Below are 15,361 nucleotides of genomic sequence, written 5' to 3'. Positions count from 1 at the left end.
TCCACATTCTTGACCTTTTTTGACCTCCACTATTTAAACCGTGGCTATTATCTTAGACAATACAAATATTGTAAGCAGCTTAAATGTTTGTTTTTGCTTGGCAAGGTCATTTTAGTGACGTTATGCATGTTCGTATTTATGAATGGCTGCATCTTCACTTCTTGTTCTGCCCTCCGGTCAGGGGAAAGCCTGACCACCCACTCACTGCAGTTACGTTATGAGTAAGTGTGTATGTCACGGTGTTCTTGCCCTATGGCTTGTGCTCCTCCTAAGGGGTGTGGCACTCCAGAAGGAGCCGCTCTGGCACTCTGCCACATCTGTCACTCTCCAAAGAGAATTGGGTGAACGGTCAGCCTGCTGGCTTAGACACCAAATCTGATCATAGGGATTCAAATTTGCGGCTTTCAGCATGGCTCTAAAGGATGTCCCATCCTCCCCCGCCAGTGCAGCAAGAGTAGTGAAGTACTCTGGTAAATAGGGACTGATTTATGGCTGCGGTGTTGAGACTCCTCTTCCTGCTCTTAACTAGAGCTGTGAAGAGATTAAAGCTGTGGTGCTTCTCACCCACAGGCATCTCTCATCCTTCAGATCACTTCTATTACGATTAGCTGTGGGTGTAATGGTCAGCTTGTCACCATCTTCAGGGCTTCAGAAAAAAAAAAAACTAAGAAACTTTGTCTGCCCCAAACGGATGTAATCCTTATAAATTGAATCAATGGTTGTTTGTGCCATTCTTCTGGTTTTGATGAAGTTAGCGTGTATCGTTTATTTTCTCTGTGGTTTGTAGCAGAGTGACTGTATACTGTGATTATTGCCTTACAGGAAGTCTTGACACCCTTCTGCCACATTACACAATGACTAGCTCATTACGAATGTCAAGTTACCTAGTTGTACTTTTTCTCCTTTGTCACCCTTGTTTATGACCATTTTTGTCTGTCATTTGTTGCTGTAGTGGGGTATAACAATGAACTATGAAGTTTCATGTCCAGAACTTTTGCTGCACCATTTTTTTAAGGATGTTTTAACTGCAACAAGCTGAAACTTGTTTTAGTGTGACTCTTTGATCCTTAGATTAGGCTGGTCAGTGTAGATTTTCACCAGGATAATTTTAACAGCCATGTGGAGAGGCCTAGAGAAAGAGGGAAATTGGGGGTTGGGGCTAAGGGAGGAGCCACATGGGAGGAGCTTGGGATGGAAAATTTTCTTGTGGGGTAGTTAAAGTTGAAGCAATGCATTCCTAAGCGCCCCCCTCACACACGCACACACACACACACACATGCGCATATTCACTCACTAACTTGTATACACACATGGAGGTAGTTGTGGTTGAGTAGACCATTTCAGGAGGCCACATCTTCCCCCACCCTTGCCTGGTTTATCTCACATCTACATAATTCGCCCACTCATCTGATTACCTTGCGATTGGGATGAGCTGGTTAAGTACATGTGCACATGAATTTACACCTTGTGCATACTGCAAAATATTTCAGAAGCGCTCACAACTGCAGGCGGCAACAGGGCTGTCTTTAAATCTTGGCTTCAGCAGGTGGGCCGCCTGCCTGTGTTCCTACATCTGCCTGCCTGGTCTGGCAGCTGCTGTTGTTTAACTACCACTGCTTCTGCTGCTGCCTCACTCTAAACTCCTTTGTTCTTTCCTCACCATCAACAAATTGTAAAGAATGAATGAATTTAGGCTTGGTGCCTGTGTGTGTGTGTGTGTGTGTGTGTGTGTTGGCCCTTTTGTTTGGAAGCAAAAGGAACAGAGGGTGGGGGCTGGGATCAAAGGTTGGCAAAGAGTCAGTTACAACTGATTTAACTGCACAAAAAACCTTAGTCTCACCACCCTTAAACTGCTCTCATATCTCTCACCAGTTGTGACTCACTGACTGAAAATTTAATAAAGCACGGGTAAAGTGAACAAAATGGATGAGGCTTGCTCTCACCTAGAGCTATTTGTGTTAATACTCCCTCTCTCTCTCTCCCTTCCTCTCCAGGTCCTGTAACCTGACATTGCCTGACTCTGCGTTCTCTGAGAGAATTAAGGAAATATGGAGTGACATGCTGCAGATTAGTTAGCGGATTAGCGGCTTTGAGGACATCCACCTCTGTGTGAGCACACATTCCCTGTCCTGCTCCTGAAGCTTGGCTGCACAGCAGGAGCACTGCAGTCATGGCTGACCCAGCCATGATGAACCTCTTCGGAGAAGATGGAAATCTGTTCTCTGATGAGTTGGAGGGCTTGGGGGACTGTGGCTACCCCCAGGGTCAGGCAAATCCCATGAGTCAACAGATGCCCCATGAGCACCAAGGCTATGGGCAGCTCCCCTCTTCTCTTCACCTCTCCTCACCTGCTGTCCCCGGACAGGCAAAGCTTGGCCACCATTTTGACCACTTTAATCAATACGAGCAGCCCAAAATTCATCCAATGGACCAGCAGGGGGGTCGGATGATGGGGAATGGACCAGTAAATGGCATGTCCTCCCCTCATTCCCGCTATCATGGCGCTCCGCCTGGTGCGGGAGGGACCGCAGCACATCACGTCTACCCGGGTGCACAAGGAGATGGGCGGAGCCAATCATTCCCAGATGGTGGAAATGTGTGGGGTGCCCAAGCGATGCAAGTGCCCGAACAAGCTAGACCCTCTTTCCAGCAGCAACCTCCACAAGCCTCCACTCATCAGCATGGTCCTTCTGGACCACAAGGACACGCCCACCAAATGGGCCCTTTTATCAGCCGTGGTGACTATGCCTTGCAGGGTCACAACCAGACCCAAACACCTCCCAGAATGAACCACTTTCCACAAGGCCTCCCTCAGGAAGCCAATCATTTCATGGGGCACGTGGGGATAACTCAGAATCCCAGCATGTCGGGGACCCCCATGCGTCACCCAACACAGCCTCCTCAGCAGCATCAGCAACCCAATCAGCAGTTTCTTCACAGACCCGGCCAGGGTCCTGTTCATCCTGAGTCTGTTGCCAGCCATAACCCCCAGTTCCCACAAAGCCCTTCACGACAGCAGCAGCAGGTCATGAGTGGAAGACCCCACCAAAACATGGGATTTAACATGCACAACCAACAAGTCCCATCCAACACTGTAAACAGCTCAGGGCAGTACCCTCCCTATCCTTCATATGGCAACCTTAATCAGGGATTAGCCAACACTTCAGGAATGAGTCCCAACTTGAGTCTTACTACCAGCAGCAACAGCAACCCTAATGCTCCTGTGACCCAGGTGCAACGCTACCCTGCCCCAACAGGGTCCCAGCGCTACCCAGCTGGGGCTCAACAGGGACCAATGCACCAGCAGCCCATTCATGTGAACCAAATCAACACCCAGCCTATGCATCAAGCTCAGAACCAGTCTACAGCCCAGCAGAAGCTGCAGCAACAACATCTAACGACTCCACCTCAGGGATCATATGCCTCCCCTCCTTCCATGTCGCCCATGAGGAACCTGGCTACCCCTGCAGGCACCCCACCTCCCCAGCAAGGACGGCCACCCAGTGCTGGTTTGGGAGCCGATGTTGGCAGCTATCCTGGTGTGCCACATCAATCTCAAGGCCCAATGGCTCATGCCCAGAGAGGAGCTGGCCCAATGAATGCAGCACAGCAGCATCCGCATCAACAGCTCCCTTCACATCCCTCGCACCCACATCCTCCACCAACACAGATGTATGCTGCTTTGTCACCCAATCACAGGGCCACGAACACTCAAGGAAGACCTCCAGCAGGACTGGCTACAAACCATACAGATCCGCTGGGCCAGCAGGACCAGAGGCTGCTTGCTCAAGCACAGCGCCAGCAGCTGCAGACGCCCCCATTGCCTTTCCAGCAGCAACAGCTGCAGCAGGTGCACACACCTCCCTCTATTCTTCCGTCACAGACACACCTGGGTGCACACCACCAGAACTCCCCTCCATCTCAGCAGGCATGGGCACCTCCTCACCAGTCGCCTCCACCCATGCAGAAAGTGCCTCACATGCAGGTGAGTTGTGCAAAGGAAGCATGCATTCCATTGCCATTTAAAAGTATTTTGGAAAATCCATGTTGTGCAAATGGGTGGCAGAAGGCCCGTTTGAGGGTTTCTCTTGCCGTCTATGGTGCCGGCTGTGCCCCACAAGTGTGGAAATGGATTTTTACAGCTGTTTGTTTCCTCCTCGCTGCATATCCTGGCCCTCCCCAAGACACAGGCGCCACAGTGCTAATCTCCTAACCCCTACCCCTCCCCCTTCCCACTCTGAAGGGGAAACGCTCCCTTCCTGCTCGCAGTAAGCATCACTCTCCTCCCCCGTCTGCACTCCTTCCGTTCCCCTCTTGCTCTCCCTCTGTCTGCATCATTTCTCTCTCTCTCTCTCTCTCTCTCTCTCTCTCTCTCTCTCTCTCTCTCTCTCTCTCTCTCTCTCTCTCTCTCTCTCTCTCTCTCTCTCTCTCTCTCTCTCTCTCTCTCGCGGCTCTCTCTGTTTGCTTTGCCTGTCTCGGAGGACTCATGCGTGAGTTAATGGCGTACAGCAGGATGCGTCCTGTTGGGAGGGTGGAGGAGGGAGCCAGTGTCACGTGCTTCTGATACCATTAGCTTGTTTTGCTCTGAAAGCCTCTTTCTCTAGTGACCCATTCACACACAATGGCTGCTGTTATTCCAGCACACACATCCTGCACATAGCATTTTTGTGTCTCTTTCACACTCATACCACCATTGACAGTCATGGCTCGATCTCAGTGATGGTGTCTGGTTGTGTGCTGATATTAAAGTTTGTGGTTGACATTTAAAATCAGTCAGTATTCATTCATCCACATCACTTGTGACCTAGATGAAATTCATGTCTGGATCATGAGCTGCCTAAAGACATTTGATTCTAATATATTTTCTTTCTAATGGTTTTGATTTAAAGTGAGCATTAATTTTCCCCATATTTTCTAAATCCATGTTATTGATCAATGACTGCAAACTCGCCATCAGATCTGCCTCTATCCAATAAACAACTATTACATAGAATCACGTCCCTGCCGTAAATAAAAGTATTTTTTGTTAATCCATTTTACTCAATGTACACATTACAAAGAACGTCAATACTTTTTTGCGTTGCCTTTGAATCTCTGTTTAGACTAGGGATGGCTCCATACCACAAGTATAGCTTCAGTACGGTACCACAATCTAATATTAAATCGATACCACATGGTCTGATATTGGCACGGGTATTGCGCGGGAGTGAGTAAAATTATTAGGGATGCTCTGATCAGGATTTTTGCAGCCGTTACTAAGGCTATAAACAAATACGGTGAATGTAATGTTGGCATACCTTATTAATAATTTTTAAATTCCCTAATGGTCACTTTCTTAAAAAAAATATACATACTTGTAGGTTTAAAATTCTACATATGGCACATTTATTGACCAACAACAAATATTTTAAAAGTTTATTTTAATATTGCGGTCTTACTCTATTGCGCTTCGTCTGTTTGCCGCGCATGTACTGGGCGGCGCTCGTTAACCAAAGCCTGAAGTTTAACGGAGATTTAATGATAGGAGGCTTGTCATCTCCGGAGAGCAAAATGGACATATTTGCATGATTTTCTAACATTTACAGAATATACCTGCGAAATGTAAGTTATGCACTAAGGAAATCACAGCATTTCAAACGCATTAAACAGCACAAGTATGTTAGGGTATCTATCTCTGTCGGCACAAGTAGCCTATCTCTTAAAGCATCTGACAGGGCAAGCTGTTTTAAACTATAACTTATGTGTCAACTATATCTTACCAAATATTTTAAAGCCCTTAATATAAAGCATGTCATGTTTAGGACAAATTGTGTCATGCACTTTTCCTGCATCAGCTCCTTCTGCGTACTCTGCTATTTTTCAAATGCGCTCGTCATATCAATCTCTACTATCGGTACTTCCGAACTTTGTTCGCCTATCACTTAGGACTGACCCACGTTCAACTGCTGTTCACATTGCACCCTTCTCAGCCTTCAAAGCTCTCGTTTGAATATTTGCAACTACCCCATGCATCATGTACGTCCTCATGCGCTTGACATCATCAAATTGCGATCGGTTCGTGAGATCAGCCAAGTTTAGTGAGTACCGATCGAGTCAAAAAACATGATTAACGGTCAATGCCGATCAATCGGAGCATCCCTAAAAATTATGCAAGTTTTCAGTTTATAAAGTGGTAAATTACCCCAAATATATATTAGTAAATTAATCAACAAAGATCACATCAAATCAGTCTTTTGGAAACTTTCTTGTGAGAAATAATTCTGCAAAATCTCTCAAAAGCAATCTGCATGCTCCTATTCAACATTTTCATGTTTGTTTCGGGATGGCTAACGGAAATCAAATTTGAACATGCAAGCGATTTCATAGCATTTCTTAATACATGGGATGGCTCATACCAACAACACGCGCACGCAAGCCTGTAACTTAGAGCTCTCACATTCCAAATGAAGTTTCATTAAACGGTCAAATACACAAAATTATGTATTCACTAGACTGGGTAAACCCAGCCTGATCTGCCAGCAATTAGCTTTCACCTCGCAAATCAGTCTGGAAACCTATACATTAATTTCTACTACTTCTATTACACTTTTGTGGGAACCCATCACAGACTGGCTTATCCACTTGGCAAGCTATTGGTGGGTTTAACACGATGACAGATAGTGATAGAGAACCGATGGGTCGTTGCCTGTTGATCACGCCTCTTGTGGTCTGATTTGGTTGAAGGACTGTCCAATTGCGTTCGGAGTCATTCAAATAATGCTAGTTGATCATGCGTCTTGTAAAGTAGAAAATACAGAGCAGACTCCCCAGACCAATATTCAATTTTAAATTGAGCTGGGTCCGGTGATAGCCAAAGTATTTACATAAACACAGTCGGTTATGTCTTAAGCGAATGTAAATGTTGCAATAGTACGTGTGCAAATATTTTGAGATCTAAATGTCATTGGTTGGAACAAATACTAGAGATTTTGTGATATTTGATCTTCTGTGCGTTGATCAGTGTTAAGAAAAATGTCTTGAAGTCTTAAAGTTGGGATGGTGACAATGCTTGGCTAGGTTTGACGGTTCTTCATCAGTTTTATAAGCAAATTAATTTCAAATTTCTCTTCTACTCCTCTCTTTATTAATTAGTTTTGGTAATCTTGTGTGAGATTCAACTGCTTTATCCTTTATCCCTATTTTGTTCATCTATGTTGTCACATTTGCCTGTTTCGCGTCAGTTTGGGTAGCACACTGCCACCTAACGGTGAACTTCGGAACAGCCGCATATATCGAAATGTGCAAAATCATGTGGTAAAATATATACCGGTATTTTCCCCGTACGGGTATTCTGCGCACCCCTAGTTTAGACCATGTCACATCGGGTAACCTTATCTAATTTGTGGCGGTTGTGAGTTATTAGGCAAGAAATATAAATTGCATTCATAACCAATAGTTCAAGTCCTCTGTTTTGTTCCGCCTATACTTTGTCACATAAGTTTGTATGACGTGAGTCAGGTATGTTCACTTTTTTTTTCTTTTTTTTGGCTGAATGCTTCGTTTTTAAAGATACATAGCCTCCCTTTGCACTGCTCAGACAGCACTGTGCTCACCTCACACTATTAAACGCCAGAGCTGTTGCTCTCATTGAATATTGTGAGGTTTGATGAGAAATAAAAGAGTGTGTGACCTTTAAGTAGAGCAGTGCTTCATCTGAAGGAACAGACTCTTCATTGTGGCTCCAGTCAAACTGGTACCAAGCGCAAGTGTTCACTGCATCACACTGGGCTTTAAGAACTAAAATAGAAGTGAAGATGGAAATGCATGCATGAGATGTTTTGTCGTGGGTATGCCTGTCATTATTACTATATCGACTTATGAACGAAAAAAAATTGAGTCCGTATATTGCCCATTGCATGTTTGTTTACATTAACTTAATTTCACAAACATTACAGCCTCAGACATCTCGTCTGCTATCTGAGGTGGAGATGGTGCTCAGGCAGCTCCACCGCACACAACAGAGAGAGCAGACAGGGACAAGGGAACGGAGCATGTGCGATTTTACCTATCTGTCCTTTAAGTCGTTATATTTGTGGGGGAGAAAAGTTTGCTAACATTTGTCAGAATTTAAAAGCGATATCTTTGACGTAGTATCCTTTCACCATTTAAGAGGACTTCCCATGACTGCTGTCAGCGCTGTTCAATACTCTGAATCAGTGCCAGTGATCTCTATGAAGTATTAGCTTCAGCATTACGCATTCAACAGGTGATGAACCAGTTGTCAATTGAGTATTGTTAAGTGGCACTCAAAGTTAATTTTAATGCAGCAATTCATTTATAAACGAGTGTGCCTTTTAAGCATATTATGGACGATTTAATGATGACTTGTATAGTGCCAGCGCTGATACAGATTTGAGAATCGGAACTAACTGTTATAAATAACAGCCCAACAAGCTTGCTTATATAGCAAAATAATTTTGCGACAATATCTCATATCGCAATATTGAGCCACACATCACCACAAAGGGAAATTCCTTTACCATGACACCCCTAGCCATGGCTTAAAGGGTTAGTTCACCCAAAACTGTAACTTATGTCATTTTATTACTTGCCCTAATGCCGTTCCACACCCGGAAGACCTCAGTTCATCTTCAGAACACAGTTTAAGATATTTTATGTTTAGTCCGAGAGCTTTTCTCTTCCTCCAATGAAAGTGTATGCACACTATACTGTCCATGTCCAAAAAGGTTATAAAAACATCACCAAAGTAGTCCTTATGTGACATCAGATAGGTAATTAGAATCTCTTGAAGCATCAAATACATTTTGTTCCAAAAATAACAAAAACTAAGACTCAGCATTGTCTTCTCTTCCGTGTTTGTTTTCACTCAATCCGCAAACAAAGATTTGAACGGTTATGAATCAGCATATTGATTCAGAATTCGGATCACCAATGTCACATGATTTCAGCAGTTTGACACGCGATCTGAATCATTCATAACCGTTTCATAACCGTTCGAATCTTTGTTTGCGGATTGAACAAACACGAAAGAGAAGACAATGCTGAATAAAGTCGTAGTTTTTGTTATTTTTGGACCAAAATGTATTTTCGATGCTTCAAGAGATTCTAGTTAACCAGCTGATGTCACACATGGACTACGTTGATGATGTTTTTATTCCCTTTCAGGACATGGACAGTATAGTGTGCATACACCTTTATTGGAGGAACAGAAAAGCTCTCGGACTAAATATACAAATATCTTAAACTTTGTTCCGAAGATGAACGGAGGTCTAATGGGTGTAGAACGACATTAGGGTGAGTCATTAACGACATAAATTTCATTTTTGGGTGAACTAACCCTTTAAATCCAGTCATGCCCTGTGTGGTGAGTGAACACCCATGTTTATGATTCCTTTATTTCCTGTTTAACAGTTCATACAAGGTGCTAGCCTTTTGAGACTCTGCTGACAGCAGCTGCCAGCCATCTTAGTGGTGATGCATTCTCTCTGGATCAGATGCAGGCAGACCAGTACTAAATATTAATCTTATGTAGCCAGGAATGTACGGTTGTATGCTTGCACTTGCTGCTCTTTAATTTGCGCAAACTAAATGTTGTAAAAGGAAGTTGTGACACAAAATGGCAAGTGTATAAATGTTCTAGAGTCTCGGTTTGGCAGCTTTTTTATCTTTCTCTTAAGTCCAAATGTTTCTATTTGGGGTATTTAGCTGATAGTAATTAGCTTACATTATGTAGGTGTTTTAATGCCATAAATTTGTACCTCATTAGATTTGCTCTGAGCCAGAAGCAGACTGAAGTTCAGCAGCAGTAATGAATCTTGAAGATAAAGTTTAGCTAGGGTTAGGCTCTGTGTCTGGAAGCCAGCTTTTCATCAGATGAATTGGGTGTTAACTCATGGGTTCACCCTGCAAAAAAGCCTGCCTTGCTGAGCTGGAGCTCAGTGCTCCTTCAGGGAGTATTTAGCTCTTCGAGTGAGCACTTTGCCTGCTAGATTAACTGACACGTCAGTCTTCCCCTCCGAGAGATGAAATCCTATATTGAACATATTGTATTCTGGACTGCTGCTGTCAAATTAGAAATGCAGAGAGCGCATGTGGTAGGCCTATTGTCATTCATGCAATTGATTATTGGGGGGGCTTGGCAGGAAGAGAGACATTTATCCGTTAAAGTGCCAGCAGAACACTCACTGTTCCAGCTGCTCTAATGACCACCGTTGGACTGGGTGTTGGGCATTTTCTGTGACCTTGCCACTGTTTGGCATGCACGGTGCACCCTTATTTCTCATGCCCTTGTTTACAGGAAATATGCATTTCATCACCACAATGATGTGGTTTACAAAGTCTTTTGGTTTAAAGTGAAGTGCATGGAATGCAATAACTCGAAGACTAGAATCAACACATGGCTTTATAAAGAAAACACAATCTTCCTGATCTGCCAGGATGGAAACCGTTTTCACCTGGGCAGTTTTTTGTGTGAAAGCTGTAGCATATTGCATTTAAATTTGCTGATGTTTAAAGCTGAGGCGTTTATGAAGTATGGAAATAATTTATTAGTGTCATAATGCCTCAGTCCCATCTGCTGCAGGGACTCTGAGAAGCTGGACGCTTAGCACAGCTGCCAACATGTTTCCTGTCAGTCTTTCTTTGCCATGAACGGAGATAACTGCAAGGAGAAAGGCAGAACCATTGCTGCGTTGATTCTTCTGAGCTACAACTAGCACTTGCCCTAATGGGAGCAAAGGGAATCAGATCAAGTAACATGGCATGCCTTAAGGGCCAACAGCAGCAGGGGCAGCTGTTTGAGTACATAAAAATGTTCAGATGGTTTTTGTTCACCCCCTACTAGTATAGCTTGTCTAAAGAGAAAAAAGCCTTTTTGCTTCTTAGAATGGATCTGGAGTTTATCGATGTAATGATGCAGTGATGCCATGAGTTTTGTTTAGCTTGTTTGTGCCTGTGAGAGATGCCGAAATGTAAGAAGGAAGTCCCCCATTTCTGTGCTCTGCCTTGTTTTGTTTTTTTTTATTTAAAAAAATACAAAAAAATTTTTTTTTATATTACTTTATTCTTGGTACTAACAGATCTCCCTGTTTCTGTCCCCCATCATCAGCATTCTCCATCAGACCCTTCCCTGGAGATGATCACATCCAGTAAGGCACCTGCCTCAGGCCCAAACCTCCAACCAGCCAGCTGTGACATACAGCAGACGGAGAGCGAGCTCAAGCCAAAAAAGAAGAAAAAGAAGAAAGCCAAGGTAAATGAAGGCCAGGAAGGTAACGACATCAGTGGCGAGGCTGGTGGAGAGGCGGCTGCTCTGATTAACCAGGGAGACAGTCTTATGACTCCTGTGGAACAGTTTGCCGTTGAAAAGAAGAGCAAAAAGAAGCCAAAGGAGAAGGAGCCCAAGGAACCGAAAGAGCCCAAGACTCCCAAAACCCCGAAGACTCCCAAGACACCCAAAGAACCGAAGGAAAAAAAAGTGAAGACTGCCACCCCGAAGCCTAAGAGCTCCAAAAAGACCAGGTATGGAAAATATTAGTTTCCTCTAGCATTCACCTTGCCTTTAATTTTTTTTTAATGAGTCTATGGTGGGTTGCACCAATAAGGATTAATCTTAAATCTAGATTAAATTCAGGTTTATCTAATAATTCTTTTGCATCAAACTTTAAACCTTGTTTAAAATAAGTAGGTTTACATTTAAACCATATTTTTGATACTGGATTAACTTTAACCGTGTTGCTTCATAACTTTATTCTCAGATTTAAGTCTCAATTAGGGATTAACTTTAAATTTAAGGTTGAGGAGAATTAAATAAAATAAAGTGCACCGTCAATTAAAATGTGGCTGTTTGAACAAAGACAGAAAAGGTAGGTGTGTTGTCAGGTCTCAGAGAGGTGTTTATTACAAATAAAATGTAAAAAAAAAATGCTTATTGAGCTGTCAGAGTTGTGAGGGTTGTGGCATCCTGTAAGTTTACACTTTTGTGGATCTGTCACTCATCTCGGTTCAAGGTGTTGGACAAAGAAAAGAGAAGAATGTATTTAGCATTTAACAGCAGCTGTGTCGAGGAGGTAAGCACCAATGATTGCCTCTGCACCTCTTGTTTCTCCTTTCGCCATGCGTGGCTGCTGGGCGGCTCTCAATTGGACAAATGGACAGGGAGGCACTGTCAAGAGTGAAGATAGTCACTCTGCGAATCGTGCCAGTTGTTTTTCTTATCTCTGTTGTTTTGTCATACTTTATGCTGCCATATTACTCCATTAATTGATAGTATACAAATATTTTGACTCATGAAATCTGCTCATGCTGCTACAAACAGCTACTTATGTCAGAGAGACTGTTTCTGGTGGTCATTAATGGAGGAAATGGAATATTAACTTTGTTGCTTTTTAATTACAATGGCAAATCCATCATGACAGAGGTTTTAATCGTGGGTTAGAATACTAATCATTGATTTGTTCATCCGTGTTTAAGATTAAGTTGTGCAACACAACTCTATTATAAAAATAAAACCCAGATCAAGACATCATTGATTAGTGCTAAACTTTGCTTAATTTATATCCAAAAGTGATATCAACATCTTTATATTGTATGTGATGAGTCAAAAAGCCTTATGCGAGTTATCCTCTTGGTCTAGTACAAGAGGAAATATTAAGAGTTCCGAAGCGTCAGGGGTGGTGTTCTGTTTTTACACTTTTGAGACACAAGGAAATTGATATGATCTATAGATTTTAAAAGACTTCAGCCTTTCTGCTCTGAACTACAAGTGTTAAACCACAAACTTGATACCTTTCTTATAAACCCTCCCTGGTTACCTGAACTTCACTCCGGAGGTCTGTGAAGAGGTACTGTCATCGTTGCTGGTCTTTTGTTCTGTCAAGAGTCAGTTAATATGTTAATAACCACTGCCTAAAATGGCAAACTATTATAGCCACTGCATATCCATCTCTCTTCTGGATACCGTTAACAATCGCAGTGCTCATTAGGGGTGTAACGTCTCTGTAAAAAATGCACTGTACCGTTCGGCACGCTCTTGCACCGCGATTCGTCTTCAGTTTGATGACATCTATGATATGGTTTGTTGAAAATAACTAGGAATGCACCAATCCGATACTCAAGATCTGTATCGGCTCCGATCCGCCATTATTTGCCGGATTGGGTATCGGGCAGACAGGACCGATCCAAATTCGATACTGTGCGCATAATATTGTGTTATTGTTAAGCCCCAGTGCCCCAAAAAAGTCACAAAAACATTATAAAGAATCATCAACGATTCGTGAACTATATTGTCCTGAAGCCATTCCATAGTTTAAAGGTCCCATTCTTCGTGTGTTTTCGAAGCTTTGATTATGTTTACAGTGTGCAATATAACATGAGTTCATAAGTTTCACACAATTGACTTATCTGTACAGCGCTGTTTCCTCTGTCCTAAAAACGGCCTGATGATTTCCTTGTTCTATGAAGTCCCTCCTTCAGAAATACGTAACGAGTTCTGATTGGGCCAGCGCTTCCTGTGTTGTGATTGGACAGCAGCTTAGCGCACTTTGTCCGGAAAGGTCCCGCCTCTTACCATAACGGGGAGATGCAAGCGCTGAATGCGCGCTCTTCTCCACGTGGGAGAGCAACAAGACCACGCCCCCTTTTTTGCGTGTTCTTGTGGGCGGAGGGTTAGTCAACAAACGGTTCTAGTGACGTCATTACATCCCTGCACTTCCTGCTGTAGTCCAAACCGGCCGTTCACTGTAGGCTTTGAAAGGGAACTTCTGTTAAATAAAATATCTTGCTTGGCATTGAACTAAAGTTTGAAAGATGGAATCGCAAAGAACGGGACCTTTAATGCAAGTACAGATTCATATTCAAGTCATTAAATTCAGGTTCACGTCAATCCATGCTTCTCTCTGCTGCGGCTCAGTCACTCTCCATTCAGCTTTCAAACTGTCACGATGAAACTCGCTCCAAGATTATTTATTGTTTCTGTTATGCTTGATCTGTAGATAACGCACTAGTTTCTCAAAAAATTACTTTATCTTGCTGGTGTTTGTTGCTGTAAATCGTGTTACTTTCTACCGGGTGTCTGTTAGATCACAACACTGAACTAGAGATTGTATTGTTCTTCACACACAGTAACTGAAATGTTAAACTGTTAAAATAAACGGCTTATAAGAATACTGCATGGATACGCTACGCGTCTATATCTTGTTTTGAACTTCTCGATGTGGATGGAGGCACGGAGCGTGGCGCGCTGTGACTCCCTGTTGCTTAAGCGCATCATCCTGAGCACGGGATGCGCATGCGCGCTTTGTGCTGCTTTATATTATAATACTTTTGCGCTATGAAAGCCTTATTAATAGCCTTTCTTGTTCTGTCCTATCTATATGTTGCTGCCTCATTAAAGGTCCCATGGCATGAAATATTTATTTAATGAGGTATTTCAACATTATTATGAGTTCCCCTAGCCTGAATGTTGTCCGTAAGTAGCTAGAAATTTTGATCAGTATAAAACGCGATCTGGCTGTCTTTCTCTGCCTTAGAGAAAATGAGAGCCCAGACGAGCTGATCTTGAATTCTCCTGTTATGACATCATACCAGGAAAGGTTTCCGCCCCTTCCCCTGCTTTGCCCACCCAGAGAATTATTAGAGTAAGGATTCAGTTTATCAGTCGCGATGTCAGCTCAGGCTTTACCATATGGATTTGTTGTTAGCTGTCGTGAAAGCATTTTGTGAGAGAAATAACATTGCAAAGTTCACTCGTGTTTATTCAGAGCTCTCAGATACAAACAAAATAAAATATGCTCTCAAACTCGGTACAATAACATTTCCTCAGCAATCTTTCCCCAGGTCCGTTTCTCTCTGTCGCTCTGTCTCTCGACAGGCAGCGCTGCAGCTGCTCAAGCTCGTGCCTGACTAAACCATGCCCCCATCCGCACGTAATCTCATTTCAAATGTAAAGATGACAGATCACAACAGCGGGTGTTTTCACTGAAGACTCACAGCAGACACACCTCTTGAAACAGAGCATTCTAAACAGAGGGCTAATATCAGTATAGAAAAAATGCCTTTTATTTCTAAATTGACATTTTTTGATGTAAAAACCATACTAACAATATAAGTACACCCCAAGATACATTATAAAACAATAAAACAACCCATGCCATGGGACCCTTAAAAAAGATGCACTATACATTTAAAATCAATTTAATTTCTTAGTATATATGCTAGAGCTGGGCGTTTTTTGTTGTTGTTGTTTTTTTAAAATAAACTCGATTTACGATTCAATTTTTTTCTTTCCCCCCCCCATTTAAAACAAAATAATTGCAAACTGTACATATATTTTAAGTATATATATTTATTATGTTTAATTAAA

The 15,361-nt window shown here is 42.8% G+C and overlaps 1 protein-coding gene across 3 annotated transcripts in view; it reads left to right on the top strand.

The window, feature by feature from the left end:
- The window catches only part of chd7 (chromodomain helicase DNA binding protein 7), an 81,228-nt gene that overhangs the window by 32,349 nt on the left and 33,518 nt on the right, over positions 1-15,361 (top strand). For all 3 annotated transcript variants that reach the window (XM_067453861.1, XM_067453862.1, XM_067453860.1), the window contains exons 2-3: positions 1,995-3,985; positions 11,108-11,520. In XM_067453861.1, the coding sequence (XP_067309962.1) occupies positions 2,171-3,985; positions 11,108-11,520 (2,228 nt within the window). In that variant the 5' untranslated portion in view covers positions 1,995-2,170. The remainder of the gene's footprint in view (positions 1-1,994; positions 3,986-11,107; positions 11,521-15,361) is intronic.

This window comes from Pseudorasbora parva, chromosome 9, assembly GCF_024679245.1.
Source record: "Pseudorasbora parva isolate DD20220531a chromosome 9, ASM2467924v1, whole genome shotgun sequence".
Classification (NCBI taxonomy): domain Eukaryota; kingdom Metazoa; phylum Chordata; class Actinopteri; order Cypriniformes; family Gobionidae; genus Pseudorasbora; species Pseudorasbora parva.
The sequence above is the reverse complement of the archived record's forward strand: the minus strand, read 5'-3'. Positions and strand labels throughout refer to the sequence as shown.